This window comes from Lolium rigidum, chromosome 6 (genome assembly GCF_022539505.1).
Source record: "Lolium rigidum isolate FL_2022 chromosome 6, APGP_CSIRO_Lrig_0.1, whole genome shotgun sequence".
NCBI lineage: Eukaryota > Viridiplantae > Streptophyta > Magnoliopsida > Poales > Poaceae > Lolium > Lolium rigidum.
The window spans coordinates 85,692,846-85,704,510 of NC_061513.1; the positions used below are offsets into that span (position 1 = coordinate 85,692,846).

At 49.1% G+C, this 11,665-nt stretch overlaps 1 protein-coding gene across 1 annotated transcript; it reads right to left on the reverse strand.

Annotated features, from left to right (window-relative positions):
- Positions 1-917: 917 nt before the first annotated feature.
- Positions 918-1,464, reverse strand: LOC124666210 (histone H3.3-like). The gene is made up of 2 exons (XM_047203560.1): positions 1,390-1,464; positions 918-1,256 (listed from the first exon to the last, which is right to left on the reverse strand). The coding sequence occupies exons 1-2, from the start codon at positions 1,462-1,464 to the stop codon at positions 918-920; spliced, it is 414 nt and encodes a 137-aa protein (XP_047059516.1).
- Positions 1,465-11,665: the final 10,201 nt, after the last annotated feature.

Consider the following 11,665-nt stretch of genomic DNA (forward strand, 5'->3'; position numbering starts at 1 on the left):
GGCTCAAACACACGATTCAGCAGATTTGGCCAAGACCTGCTGGTAGAAAGAGAAGCTAACAAGGGGGACTACTTGCGGGGGTAGGATGATCTTCGCGCCGGCCAAGTCCCAAACAGCCGCCTCGTCGCTGATCTTGGTGACGGTGGTGGCCACCGAAGAAGTAGCCTGCCGAAAAATGTGGGGTTCTCTCGAGCCAAATCTGCCAAAGTACCAGGAGGCTCCACGAACGGACGCGGGAGGCTTCCGCCGCCGGTAGACCAGGGGAGAGGCCACCGAGACAGTCTACAGCACGGGTCGGCGCTCCCCAGGTGGCAGGGTCGAGGGAGTGTGCCGAGGCTAGGACCGCCACCCTCTCCCAGACTCGTCGCACATGCGGGCACTCAACAAAGAGGTGCATAGAAGTCTCCAGCTTCCGCATGCACTGCTGAATTTTGTCAGGTGTTCTTGTGCTTCCATGTGATTCGTCTGTGTTAGTGTTCGTGATTCTGATAATGGCACGAATTAATTTCCAATCATACTGCCAAGAGAATCCGGACGCAGCAGCCAATGTTGTTCATATGCTTGCTATTTTTCTCGTCTTCTCAGTACTGTTTCGGTCAATAGTCACTACTCACTACAGTACAAAGAGATGAATCTCTTGGCAATCATACTATCCAGAACAAGACGCAACAACTCGACCATTATTCCGTAAGAAATATCAATAAAATCTTTAGCAAACACGAATATTGGTCTATAACCCTTAATTAGGGCAAACCAAAAAAAATCCAACAGCAGATAATCACGAGTTTCTTACAACGACAACGAACTTTCCTTATTACGATCTAATTAAGGAGAACTGAAAGCCGGATCGAATCAATCAACTAGAAGGGGCGCATGCATTGATCGATCTTGGGCCGTGCATGCTAGGGCTTGCTAAATTAGGCGCGCTCGCCACGGATGCGGCGCGCGAGCTGGATGTCCTTGGGCATGATGGTGACGCGCTTGGCGTGGATGGCGCAGAGGTTGGTGTCCTCGAAGAGGCCGACGAGGTAGGCCTCGGCCGCCTCCTGGAGCGCGAGCACGGCGTGGCTCTGGAAGCGGAGGTCCGTCTTGAAGTCCTGCGCGATCTCCCGCACCAGGCGCTGGAACGGCAGCTTGCGGATGAGAAGGTCCGTGCTCTTCTGGTACTTGCGAATCTCCCGGAGCGCGACGGTGCCGGGCCTGTAGCGGTGGGGCTTCTTCACGCCGCCGGTCGTCGGGGCTGACTTCCTCGCCGCCTGAAATCAAAACACGCGAAAGTTAGCCATCGGCGAAACCGCAACGGCATGCAGCGAACGATCGTGGAAACCGCAACAGCATAGCGATCGGCGTGCATGTAGCGAATCGGGAGAGGGGACGATCTAGACGAACCATGCCCGCGGCGAGCTGCTTCCGGGGCGCCTTGCCGCCGGTGGACTTGCGGGCGGTCTGCTTCGTACGCGCCATCGATCTCGACTCGTCGACTTGGAACTGCTGCGGATTTGGGTTGTGGAAGAACTCGATCGAAACCGAAGGCGACGAGTTGAATTGTGGGATGAGGGGTGGGGAGAGAGGTGGTGGGTATTTATAGGTGCCTGATGCGCGCGAGAGGCGGTTCGCTCTTGACGTCTAGGAGAAGGTTTCGGATCTGATGGCTGGCCGTGCGTGGAAGCAAGCACACGATCCTCGTGATCGGCTCCCATTGGTGGGGAGCGAGGAGGCACGGATCGATCGAGGAGATGAACGCACCAGCAGGACGATCTGCAGCCTTCGATCGCCACGCAATGGCGCAACAGGATCAGGGTGACGGTGTGGGAGGTCATGAATCCTCGTCGGGGTGCCGCGATTTCTCTAGCCGAAGACAGGCGCACCGAGGGGAGCATTGACGCCGGCGGCAGCGGATCGCCGAACTGGAGCTTGCACGGTGAAGGGAGCGGTCCATCCCCAGGAGTAGGTACGGCGACATGACGGCCGTACCCACCCCTGTGCGTCCTCCATAGCGTGGCAGTTTTAGAGCTAAAAGGGGGGGTACGTTAGCGGGAAGGAGGCATGCACCACCGTTCTGATCCTGTTCACACGGGGCGGTTACGTCGCAACTCGCAAGGGACGAACAGATTGTACTAGCTGGGATGAGAAGGGGGCGCGGAGACGGCTAGAGAGGGGCGGCCCTAGCTGGCGCTCGATCGCCAGGTTAAAGAAGAGCGATCGGTTTCCGACAGTCCAATTATGGAAAGTCGTGTTAGCAACTTTAAATCCGTATTTGAAAATTCAAAATGTTTTATCTCACAAACGACAACTCTGATTTAAGATCTGTTTTCACCAATAAATCCGTCTCAACGAGATCTTTAAAACTAGCACCCATGTTGATATGTTTCGAGAAATTTTTTTTCGGGCTAAAAGTTATCAACCCTCTCTATCTGAATAGTCAACTCCTCCGTACTTGAGTGATCATCAGTAAATGTATAAAATTATCAACCTGGTGCAAGCTATTGAGGGAAAATTCTGCATGCATACACAAATAGACGAATCTGCTGATGTCAGCGGAATCTTTTCCAAATTTGTAAATTCAAAACGTTTTAACTTTCAAATGACAACTCCAAATTAAGATTCGCTTTCACCAATAAATTTGTCTCGACGAGATCTTCAAAACTAGCACCCATGTTGATATGTTTCGAGAAACTTTTTTTCGGGCTAAAAAATTATCAACCCTCTCTATCTGAATAATCAACCCCTCCGTATTTGAGTGATCAACGGTGAATGTATAAAATTATCAACCTGGTGAAGGCTATTGAGAAAAAGTTCTGCATGCATGCACAAATAGACGAATTTGTTGATGTCAGCGGAATCTTTTTCAAATTTGAAAATTCAAGACGTTTTAACTTTCAAACGATAACTCAAAATTAAGATTCACTTTCACCAATAAATCCGTCTCAACGAGATCTTCAAAACTAGCACCCATGTTGATATGTTTCGAGAAACTTTTTTTCGGGCTAAAAGTTATCAACCCTATTTGTTTGAATAATCAATCCTCCGTACTTGAGTGATCAACGGTATATGTATAAAATTATCAACCTCAAAGTTATTTTTATTTGAAACATTTTAGCGAATCTTTTTTAGTTTAGAAGCTATCAACCCGGTGTCATGTTATTTATCAACAGTAAATATAAATAACTACCAACCCTAAAAATCTAATTTTATTTCGAATATTTAGCGACTCTTTCTAGTTTACAAGTTACCAATCCGGTGCCCCGTTATTTATCTATGGTAATTATAAATAACTACCAACCATAAAAAATTTCATTTAGAATATTTAGCGAACATTTTTTTATTATACAAGCTATCAACCTGGTGCCTCGTTATTTATCAACGAATATAAATAAATAATAACTCTAAAAAATATTTCATTTAGAATATTTTAGCGAGTCTCTTTTAATTTAAGCTATCAACCCGGTGACCCGCTATTTACCAATGATAAATATAAATAAATATCAACCCTAAAAATTTAATTTAATTTAAAATATGTAGGGACTCTTTTTTTGTTTACAAGTTATCAACCCGGTGCCCCGTTATTTATCAACGGTAAAATTTAATTTAGAATATTTTAGCAACTTTTGTTAGCTTACAACTTAAAAAATAGTACTTAATTTGAGTAGCAAGTGGTAGTTCATTTGATTTGCAAGTGGATCTTCCCACCCGTTATTTCCCCCCTTAAAAACCACTAGCCCGAAAAAGGGAATTATAAAAATTAATCGAAAAACATGAATTACCGTACAAAATAACAACATAAAGGGAATTGCAAAAAAAGAGAATTGTCAAAAGGGAATTGCAAATAAAGAGAATTGAGAGTCTGCCTCGTGCTGAAAAAAAGAGCGTGCATGCATGCAGAAACTTGTGTGAGCTAGCCTCGTACTGAAAAGTTGGCTCATTAAATGCAAACCCATGAGATAGTTTATGCATGCATGCAGTGTGAACGCTCTTGGTTGTATGCAACATGCAAGTGGGAACATGAGCTGTTAGTGTGAACACACATCTGCATGTGAACGTAATTAAACACATGAGTTGTTAGTGTGAACACACATCTGCATGTGAACGTAATTAAACACTACGAGACAAAAAAAGAAATTGGCTCGCGCTTCCGCGCCGACCAAAACTGATCGCTTGAGCAATCGATTGCCAAGGAGGGGATTCGGCTAGAGAGGAGCGCCTGGCAACTCATAGATTTTTCTTCTCCTTCTCAAAAAAATACCAGTGGGAACCGTACCGACTAAGGTCATTACAAAAATTTAAAATTAGACCAAAGTTTATTATAATCATATAAATTTTGAGCAAATTACGAAATACCGGTTGGACGTGGCTATGGAGTCCAGGGCTATGGAGTGACTGCTACATTGGCAGCAACAAGAGACAAATTCTGGTGGCCAACGAACTCATTATCCGGTTGGATGTGGCTATGGAGTCTAGGGCGCTCTCGACGGAGGAGAGGGGCTTCCGCCGGCTCCTCAAGCGCAAGCTTCTGGGGCTTGCCTCGCTGAGCGCACTATTCACTACTAGGAAAAAGCCTATAGGTGGAGGCAAGTGGTGCCGGCGCACCACCTAGGACGTGCGCCGGTGGAAATAGTTGCCGGCGCACCACTTTGCAGCCGCGCCGGCGATGCAGCACTACTGCCGGCGCAGCACCTGAAAAGACGCGCCGGGGATAAATCCTGGCATGGCCGCGGCCGATTCGGGCCAGGCCCAAGAATCATTGCCGGCGCACCAGCCCAGGGATGCGCCGGCGGAAAAAGCGCTATTGCCGGCGCACCCCTGGGCTGGTGCGCCGGCAATGATTCTTGGGCCTGGCCCGGGGTTGATATAGCCGAAAGGGCTATGTTCTGCCGGCGCACCCATGCCCCGGTGCGCCGGCAGTAACCTGGGCAGATTATTTCTGCTCAACAACCACTCCCCCACTACTACCACTCCACTCCTCCACACAAACCCGAGCCTTCTCCCAACCCAGCTCATTTTTGCCCATTTCTATCCCCAATTTCACCAATTTCACCAAACAAAATCATATTTTTTGAGCAAATCTTCCCTTCCTACATGCATCTCCCACATCCCCCTATGTAGATGTAGATCTACTATCCCGCATTGACCGCTCAATCTAGATCTAGATCTAGAAAGTCGGCTTCCATACGCCGTGGTAGCGGCGCGACGTCTCGATCTCGTTGACGAATATATCAAACAAATAGGTGATTAATGAACAAATTGAGGAATGAAATCGACGTATGTTGGACATTTGAAGCAAAGCTCTCGTGTGTTGCATATATATATGTTGTGCTTGTGCTTGTGTGTGTTGGCGTTGAAAATGAGTTGCCAACGTTGCGCCGAAATGTTGATTCTTTAAGTTTCCGTTTCGGCACATTTCGGCGCTCCTATGTCCTACCGTGTAGGAAGGTCATGCCGAAATTTTCCGTGAAAACTATCGACGGATGCATGGTTCTAATCAATTATGTAATCTTACCATGCAGGCGATAATGGTTATCGAGATGAGTGAAAGCATCGTGATGAGATATCTAAAACACGCGATCATCGACATGTATGAAAATAACCGCACGGAGGTATTGTGTCCGTGCCGGAGATGCAAACGAGGGAAATGGTTTGACCCGTATTCACGCAAATTGCAGGGGCACCTGCTCACTAATGGTTTCATGCATGGACACACTCAATGGATGAGTGATGATGGCGCGGAGGTCAATCGGGCGACGGCAGCAGGTGGTAATAATGGCCGGCAAGAAGGAGGGCATCATGATATTGATGACGATGAAGAGCTTGTCGCACAGGACAATAACCTTGACGACGACAATAACCTTGACGACGACGAAGAGGTGCCGCTAGCTTCAGTCGTGCGGGACCCTCATCTTCAAGATCTGCTTCTTGAAAAGATGAAAGGCGCCAAGCGGAAATCAAAGCTTGAGCAACTCGAGATAGACTCGAATACTCCGTTGTACGACTCAGGTCACGGGTTGGGGGAGTCTCGCTTGAGAGTAGCTCTCGATGTGCTGCAGATGAAGGCGAAACACGGATGGACGGACACAAGCATCGACGACATCCTGGAATACGTGAAAGATCTCCTTCCTCGCCGGGAACACGTGTCCTGGTAGTCTAGCCGAGGCCAAGAGAATCACGTGCCCTCTCGACTTACCCCACGAAAAGTATCACGCCGGCATCAACGACCGTATCATGTATCGCAATGAGCACATGGACAAGACCAAATGTCCCGTGTGTGAAGCTGAACGGTACAAGAAAGGGAAGAAGAAAGCTCCTCGGAAAGTTGTGTGGTACTTCCCGCTCGCCCCGGCTTCAACGGTTCTACGCGGACCGCAAGGAAGCAAAGCTCATGCGCCGGCACACGTGAAAGAAAGGAGGCGAGTGTTGAATGATGAAGAGCGGATTGAGCACCCGAGTCTTGACGCACCCTTCGGATGCAAGCCAGTGGAAAGCATTAGACAATGAATTCGGAAGTTTTGGGGCAGATCCCAGAAACATCAGGTTGGGTGCGAGCACGGACGGATTCAATCCGTTCGGAAACCAGAGCAGCACACATAGCACATGGCCCGTGTTTGTATGGATCTACAACCTCCCGCCCTGGCTGTGCATGAAGAGGAAGTACATACAGATGAGTATGCTAATTCAAGGGCCGACACAGCCAGGAAACGATATCAACATGTATCTCGAACTATTAAAGGAGGAGCTTGAAACGTTGTGGGCGGAGGAAGGGGTAGATACATGGGACGCCGTCGCGGAAGAATATTTCCCTTTGAGAGCCATGCTGATCACGACGGTGCAGGACTACCTCGGATACGGTTACATTTCGTGCCAGGTGTGCCATGGACACAAGGCATGTGTCAGGTGCATGGAAGAGACGATGTTTTTGCAGCTTGGTAAGGATCCCGGCTCTTCAAAAACAGTTTACATGGGGCATCGAAGGTGGCTACGGAAGACCGACCCGTGGAGAAAGCGTGGAGATCCGTTCGATGGTACAAATGAACCCCGAGGACCTCCACGTAAGAAGAGCGGCGAAGAGATCGATACATTACCGAAAGGTTGGAAGGAGTGCCCTGCGCCGGGAAAGATTCGTCAAAAGCCTCGGAGAGAAGAAGAAGAAAAAGGAAACGACGCCGCTCATTGGTGTATGGAAAAGGAGGTCCGTGTTTTGGGACTTGCCGTACTCGGAAAATTCTCGATACACCTCACCGCCTTGATGTCATGCATATTACAAAGAACGTGTGCGAGAGCTTGCTTGGCACTCTTCTCAACATGCCGGACCGGACCAAAGATGGGCCGAAAGCAAGAAACGACCTAAAAGTTTTGGGCATCGTGGAAGAGCTCGGATCCCGCCGGCCCAAGAGGGACAATCGGAGGAGGAGGCGGACGGCGGTCGAAGCGCAAAAGGATTAAGCAGCCGGACTATTACTCGTCCCCCTCCTCGCTTCACTTTTAGTCCGGCCGAGGTAGATCAATTTTTCAATTTCCTTCTAGGAGTCGAGTGCCCTTCGGTTACTCCGGCTAATAAGCAGATACATGGACCCCAAGAAACGAAACTTCAGCGGCATGAAGTCTCATGACTGTCACGTGATGATGACGCAGATTCTTCCGGTTGCAATCCGAGGTATAATGGATGACCATGTCCGTGCAACGCTGACTAGGCTCTGTAACTTCTTCGACGTCATAACTCGGAAGTCGATAAGCGTGAAGAAACTCGCAAGGCTCTAGGAAGAGATCGTGGTGATCCTATGTGAGATGGAGATGTACTTCCCGCCTGCATTCTTTGACGTGATGGTCCATCTCGTTGATCCATATCATGGATGATATCGTCGATCTAGGGCCGGCATTCTTACACAACATGATGCCGTTTGAAAGAATGAATGGGGTCATTAAAGGATACGTTCGTAACAGGTCACATCCGGATGGAAGCATTGTCCAGGGCTGGCTCACCGAAGAGTGCATCTCTTTCTGCACGAATTATCTAGACATCGAGGACCCTGTTGGTTTGCCTCAAAACAAGCACCTCCGCAGGTTCGAGGGAGTAGGCCACAAAAATGGAAGGAAGGAACCGCACGTGCACATGTCCGGTCGGACTTCCGACTTTGACATGGCCAACTTAGTAGCGCTACAACACATTGACTTGATCGATCCTTGGTTGAAAGAGCACAAAACCATGATAGAGAACAGTGGCAAGCCGATGATGACGGAAGCAGAAATATACAGAGAGCACAACTCCTCTTTCGCGCGCTGGTTCAAAGACCACATTGATGCTAATCCCCCACCAATGGATTCTGACAAGGATAAACTAGTATTGAAATGAGGGATTCAATCCTAGCCCAAGTCCAAGCTGGTTTGGTACCGCAACTCAAAGCTACACTCGTACCTGAAGTCAAAGCTGAAGTCGCCGCTTCAGTCCAAGCAGATTTCAACGCTCTACGCGCGTGGTATGAGGGTGGCAAACAAGGCCCCCTCCCCCCGGAAATGCAAGTGGTTAGCTTCGACGGCAGCAACTCGATGGCGCCGCCTTCCGCCGGCATTGACAATGTTAGAATGGAGACTCCTCCGGCCGCCGGCAATGACAATGTTATAATGGAGACTCCTCCGGCCGCCGGCAATGTCGCTGGTGCTAGGGATTCACCGTCCATGCCGGGTAGCAGCCCCTCCGTCACTTGCACGCCCGCCGCCGCATGTGCTGGCCCGTCGACATTAGCCGAGCTCAACGCCCTCACGGTAATTAACTAATGTGTACATCAAGTTAATATATTAGTTTCGTCATCCTTGCCCTCTCTCTAACGCCATACACATGTTCTCGCAGGCTCTCTCAACGCCATGCACCTTCCTCGATGAGAGTAAACGACGAACTCAAAGACGTCGCGAGGGGTCCATCCTTCGGCCCCTGGATAAGAAGTGGCACACACGAGATATGGCGGATGACGTTTACCGGCTTGAAGTGGATCGGGCGTTACCGGCTATGAGGATTTGTTTCCTCCTAATCAACCGCATGGTGCCGATGACGATAGCCCGTTGAATCCGGCCTCACCGAAGGGTTGGGTACTGCTATGGCCGAAGACCCTAATTCGGATCAACACCTACTCGGGGTCGACGGCAAGCAAAGACAAGCACCTTGCGGCGCCACATGTCAGCGTCCCTCCACGACAGCCAGCGGCGCCCGTGGTCATCGCCCCACCAGAATGGCCAGCTGCGCCAGAGGTCAGCGCCCCACCACAACAGCCAGCTGCGCCAGAGGCCGAGGAATACGAACGTGACAACTTACAATGGGATATTCCTACGTCTTCACAAGTTGTCCATGAGGATGCGCTGGCCTTGAAATATGTGTGCTCCAAGAAGCTGTTCGATTCTCAAGAAACGGCTGAGGAGGAAAATCCTGAGGAGGTCGTGATGACCCACAAGTATAGGGGGTGTATCGTAGTATTTTCGATAAGTAAGAATGTCGATCCCAACGAGGAGCAGAAGGTGTTGACAAGCAGTTTCGATGAAGGATTCACTGTAAATGCTCACAGACAAGTATTCAGTGGGTTTTGATGTAACAGTTTAATAAAGTACGAGTAAGTAAAGTGCGAGAGTAACAATTGCAGCGAGTGGCCCAATCCTTTTTAGCACAAAGGACAAGCCGGTTTGTTTACTTATAATGACCAAACGTTCTCGAGGACACACGGGATTTTAGTCTAGTGCTTTCGCTACATACGGCTAAATAATCTTCATTGTTATGATAAGTGTTGTGTGGGTGAACCTATGCTAATGTACCGCCCTTCCTAGGACTAATACATACTTGTGATTATACCCCTTGCAAGCATCCGCAACTACAAGAAAGTAATTAAGAATAAATCTAACCACAGCCTTAAACTCTGAGATCCTGCTATCCCTCCTGCATCGATATACCAACGGGGGTTTAGGTTTCTGTCACTCCGGCAACCCCGCAATTGGCAAACGAGTACAAGATGCATTCCCCTAGGCCCATAAATGGCAAAGTGTCATGTAGTCGACGTTCACATGACACCACTAGAAGAATAACACCACAACTTAAATATCATACCATTGAATATTACTCAACCATAGTTCACTACTAACATTTAGACTTCACCCATGTCCTCAAGAACTAAACGAACTACTCACGAGACATCATATGGAACATGATCAGAGGTGATATGATGATGAATAACAATCTGAACATAAACTTGGTTCAATGGTTTCACTCAATAGCATCAACAACAAGTAGAGATCGATACCGGGAGAGTTTCCCCTATCAAACAATCAAGATCAAACCCAAATTGCTACGGCGGTGACGGTGTCCAGCGGTGGAGACGGCGGTGATGATGGTGGAGATGATGATGATGGTGATGGAGATGATGTCCAGCTCGATGACGGTGACGATGGCGTCGATTTCCCCTCCGGGAGGGAATTTCCCCGGTGGATTCCTGCCCGCCGGAGAGCTCTTTCTCTCTGGTGTTCTCCGCCCCGCGAGGCGGCCTGTAACTCTTCGCGAGGTACCCTCCGTGGCTTAGGTTTTCGGGACGAAGGGTTTCGCGAAGAAAAGGAGGCGAAAGGGGCTGTGGGGCCCCCACACCACATGGTGGCGCGGCCAGGCCATGGGCCGCGCCGCCCTATGGTGTGGGCCCACCCTGGGTCCAGCTGGCTCCTCCTTCTGGCTTCCTTCGTCATCTTGAAAAATAGGATTTTGGTATAATTTCCTTCCACAGTTGATCTTCCGAAATATTGCGTTCTGACGGTGCTTTTTCTAGCAGAATCCTGGCTCCGGTGCTTGATCCTCCAATAATGATGAAACATGCAAAATAGATGAAATAACATAAGTATTGTGTCCCAATATGAAATATATCAATGAATAACAGCAAATTATGATATAAAATAATGATGCAAATTGGACGTATCAGGTCGCCACCGCCGCCGTCAAAAATATGTTGAGCCCAAACACACTCCGTGCTACGGCCACTACGGCGATGGAGGGTCCATCAGTACAACCCAAGAAGAGGAAGAGGAAAAATAAGAAGGACGCCCAAGACAAAGCGCGGCGGCCAAATCCAAGGACAAGGTCCCACTACTTGACAAGTTGCCAAACAATTGGCGACCTCTCGCATCACTTGGGTCAACCGATGCTGCCGGAGCATGTCGTGAAGAAACTCACCCCGGATATGAGGAGCTTGCATGAGACCTGTCTTGCATGTGGAGAACCTTCTTCTCAAATCAAAAGATCCTGGTTACCCTCTCTTGGTGGCGAAGGTGCCAACTGGCATGAACTTCGTCGAGAAGTACCCCGCGGACTTGTGCTTCATCCGGTTCAACGACATCTTCAGCATCTATCGCATGCAAGCGCTAGTGTGGTTTGCCTAGTTGCTCTTAGCTTGTCTGCCCAGATTGTTAAGGAGGAGACGCCGACCATCGCGATAATGGACCCCTTCTATATGCGGGAGAGCATCATCTGCAACGCTGGGGATCGGGCGATTGCCACCCAGCATGTCGAGGATTTCATGCTGGCGAACATTAAAAAGGGCGCCATTCTCATCCCTTACTTCCCCGAGTAAGTAATCACTCGCTAGTCCCCCATTACCATTCTATCCTATATCTCCATTTGCATTTGGGGCTGTGGGGGCGAAAGGGGCTGTGGGGC

Excerpts from the sequence above, each read along its gene's own strand:
- LOC124666210 (XM_047203560.1), bottom strand. The coding sequence starts at position 1,464 with ATGGCGCGTACGAAGCAGACCGCCCGCAAGTCCACCGGCGGCAAGGCG. Across the intron at positions 1,257-1,389 it reads AGCAGCTCGCCGCGGGCATG|GCGGCGAGGAAGTCAGCCCC; the intron begins GTTCGTCTAGAT and ends TTTTGATTTCAG.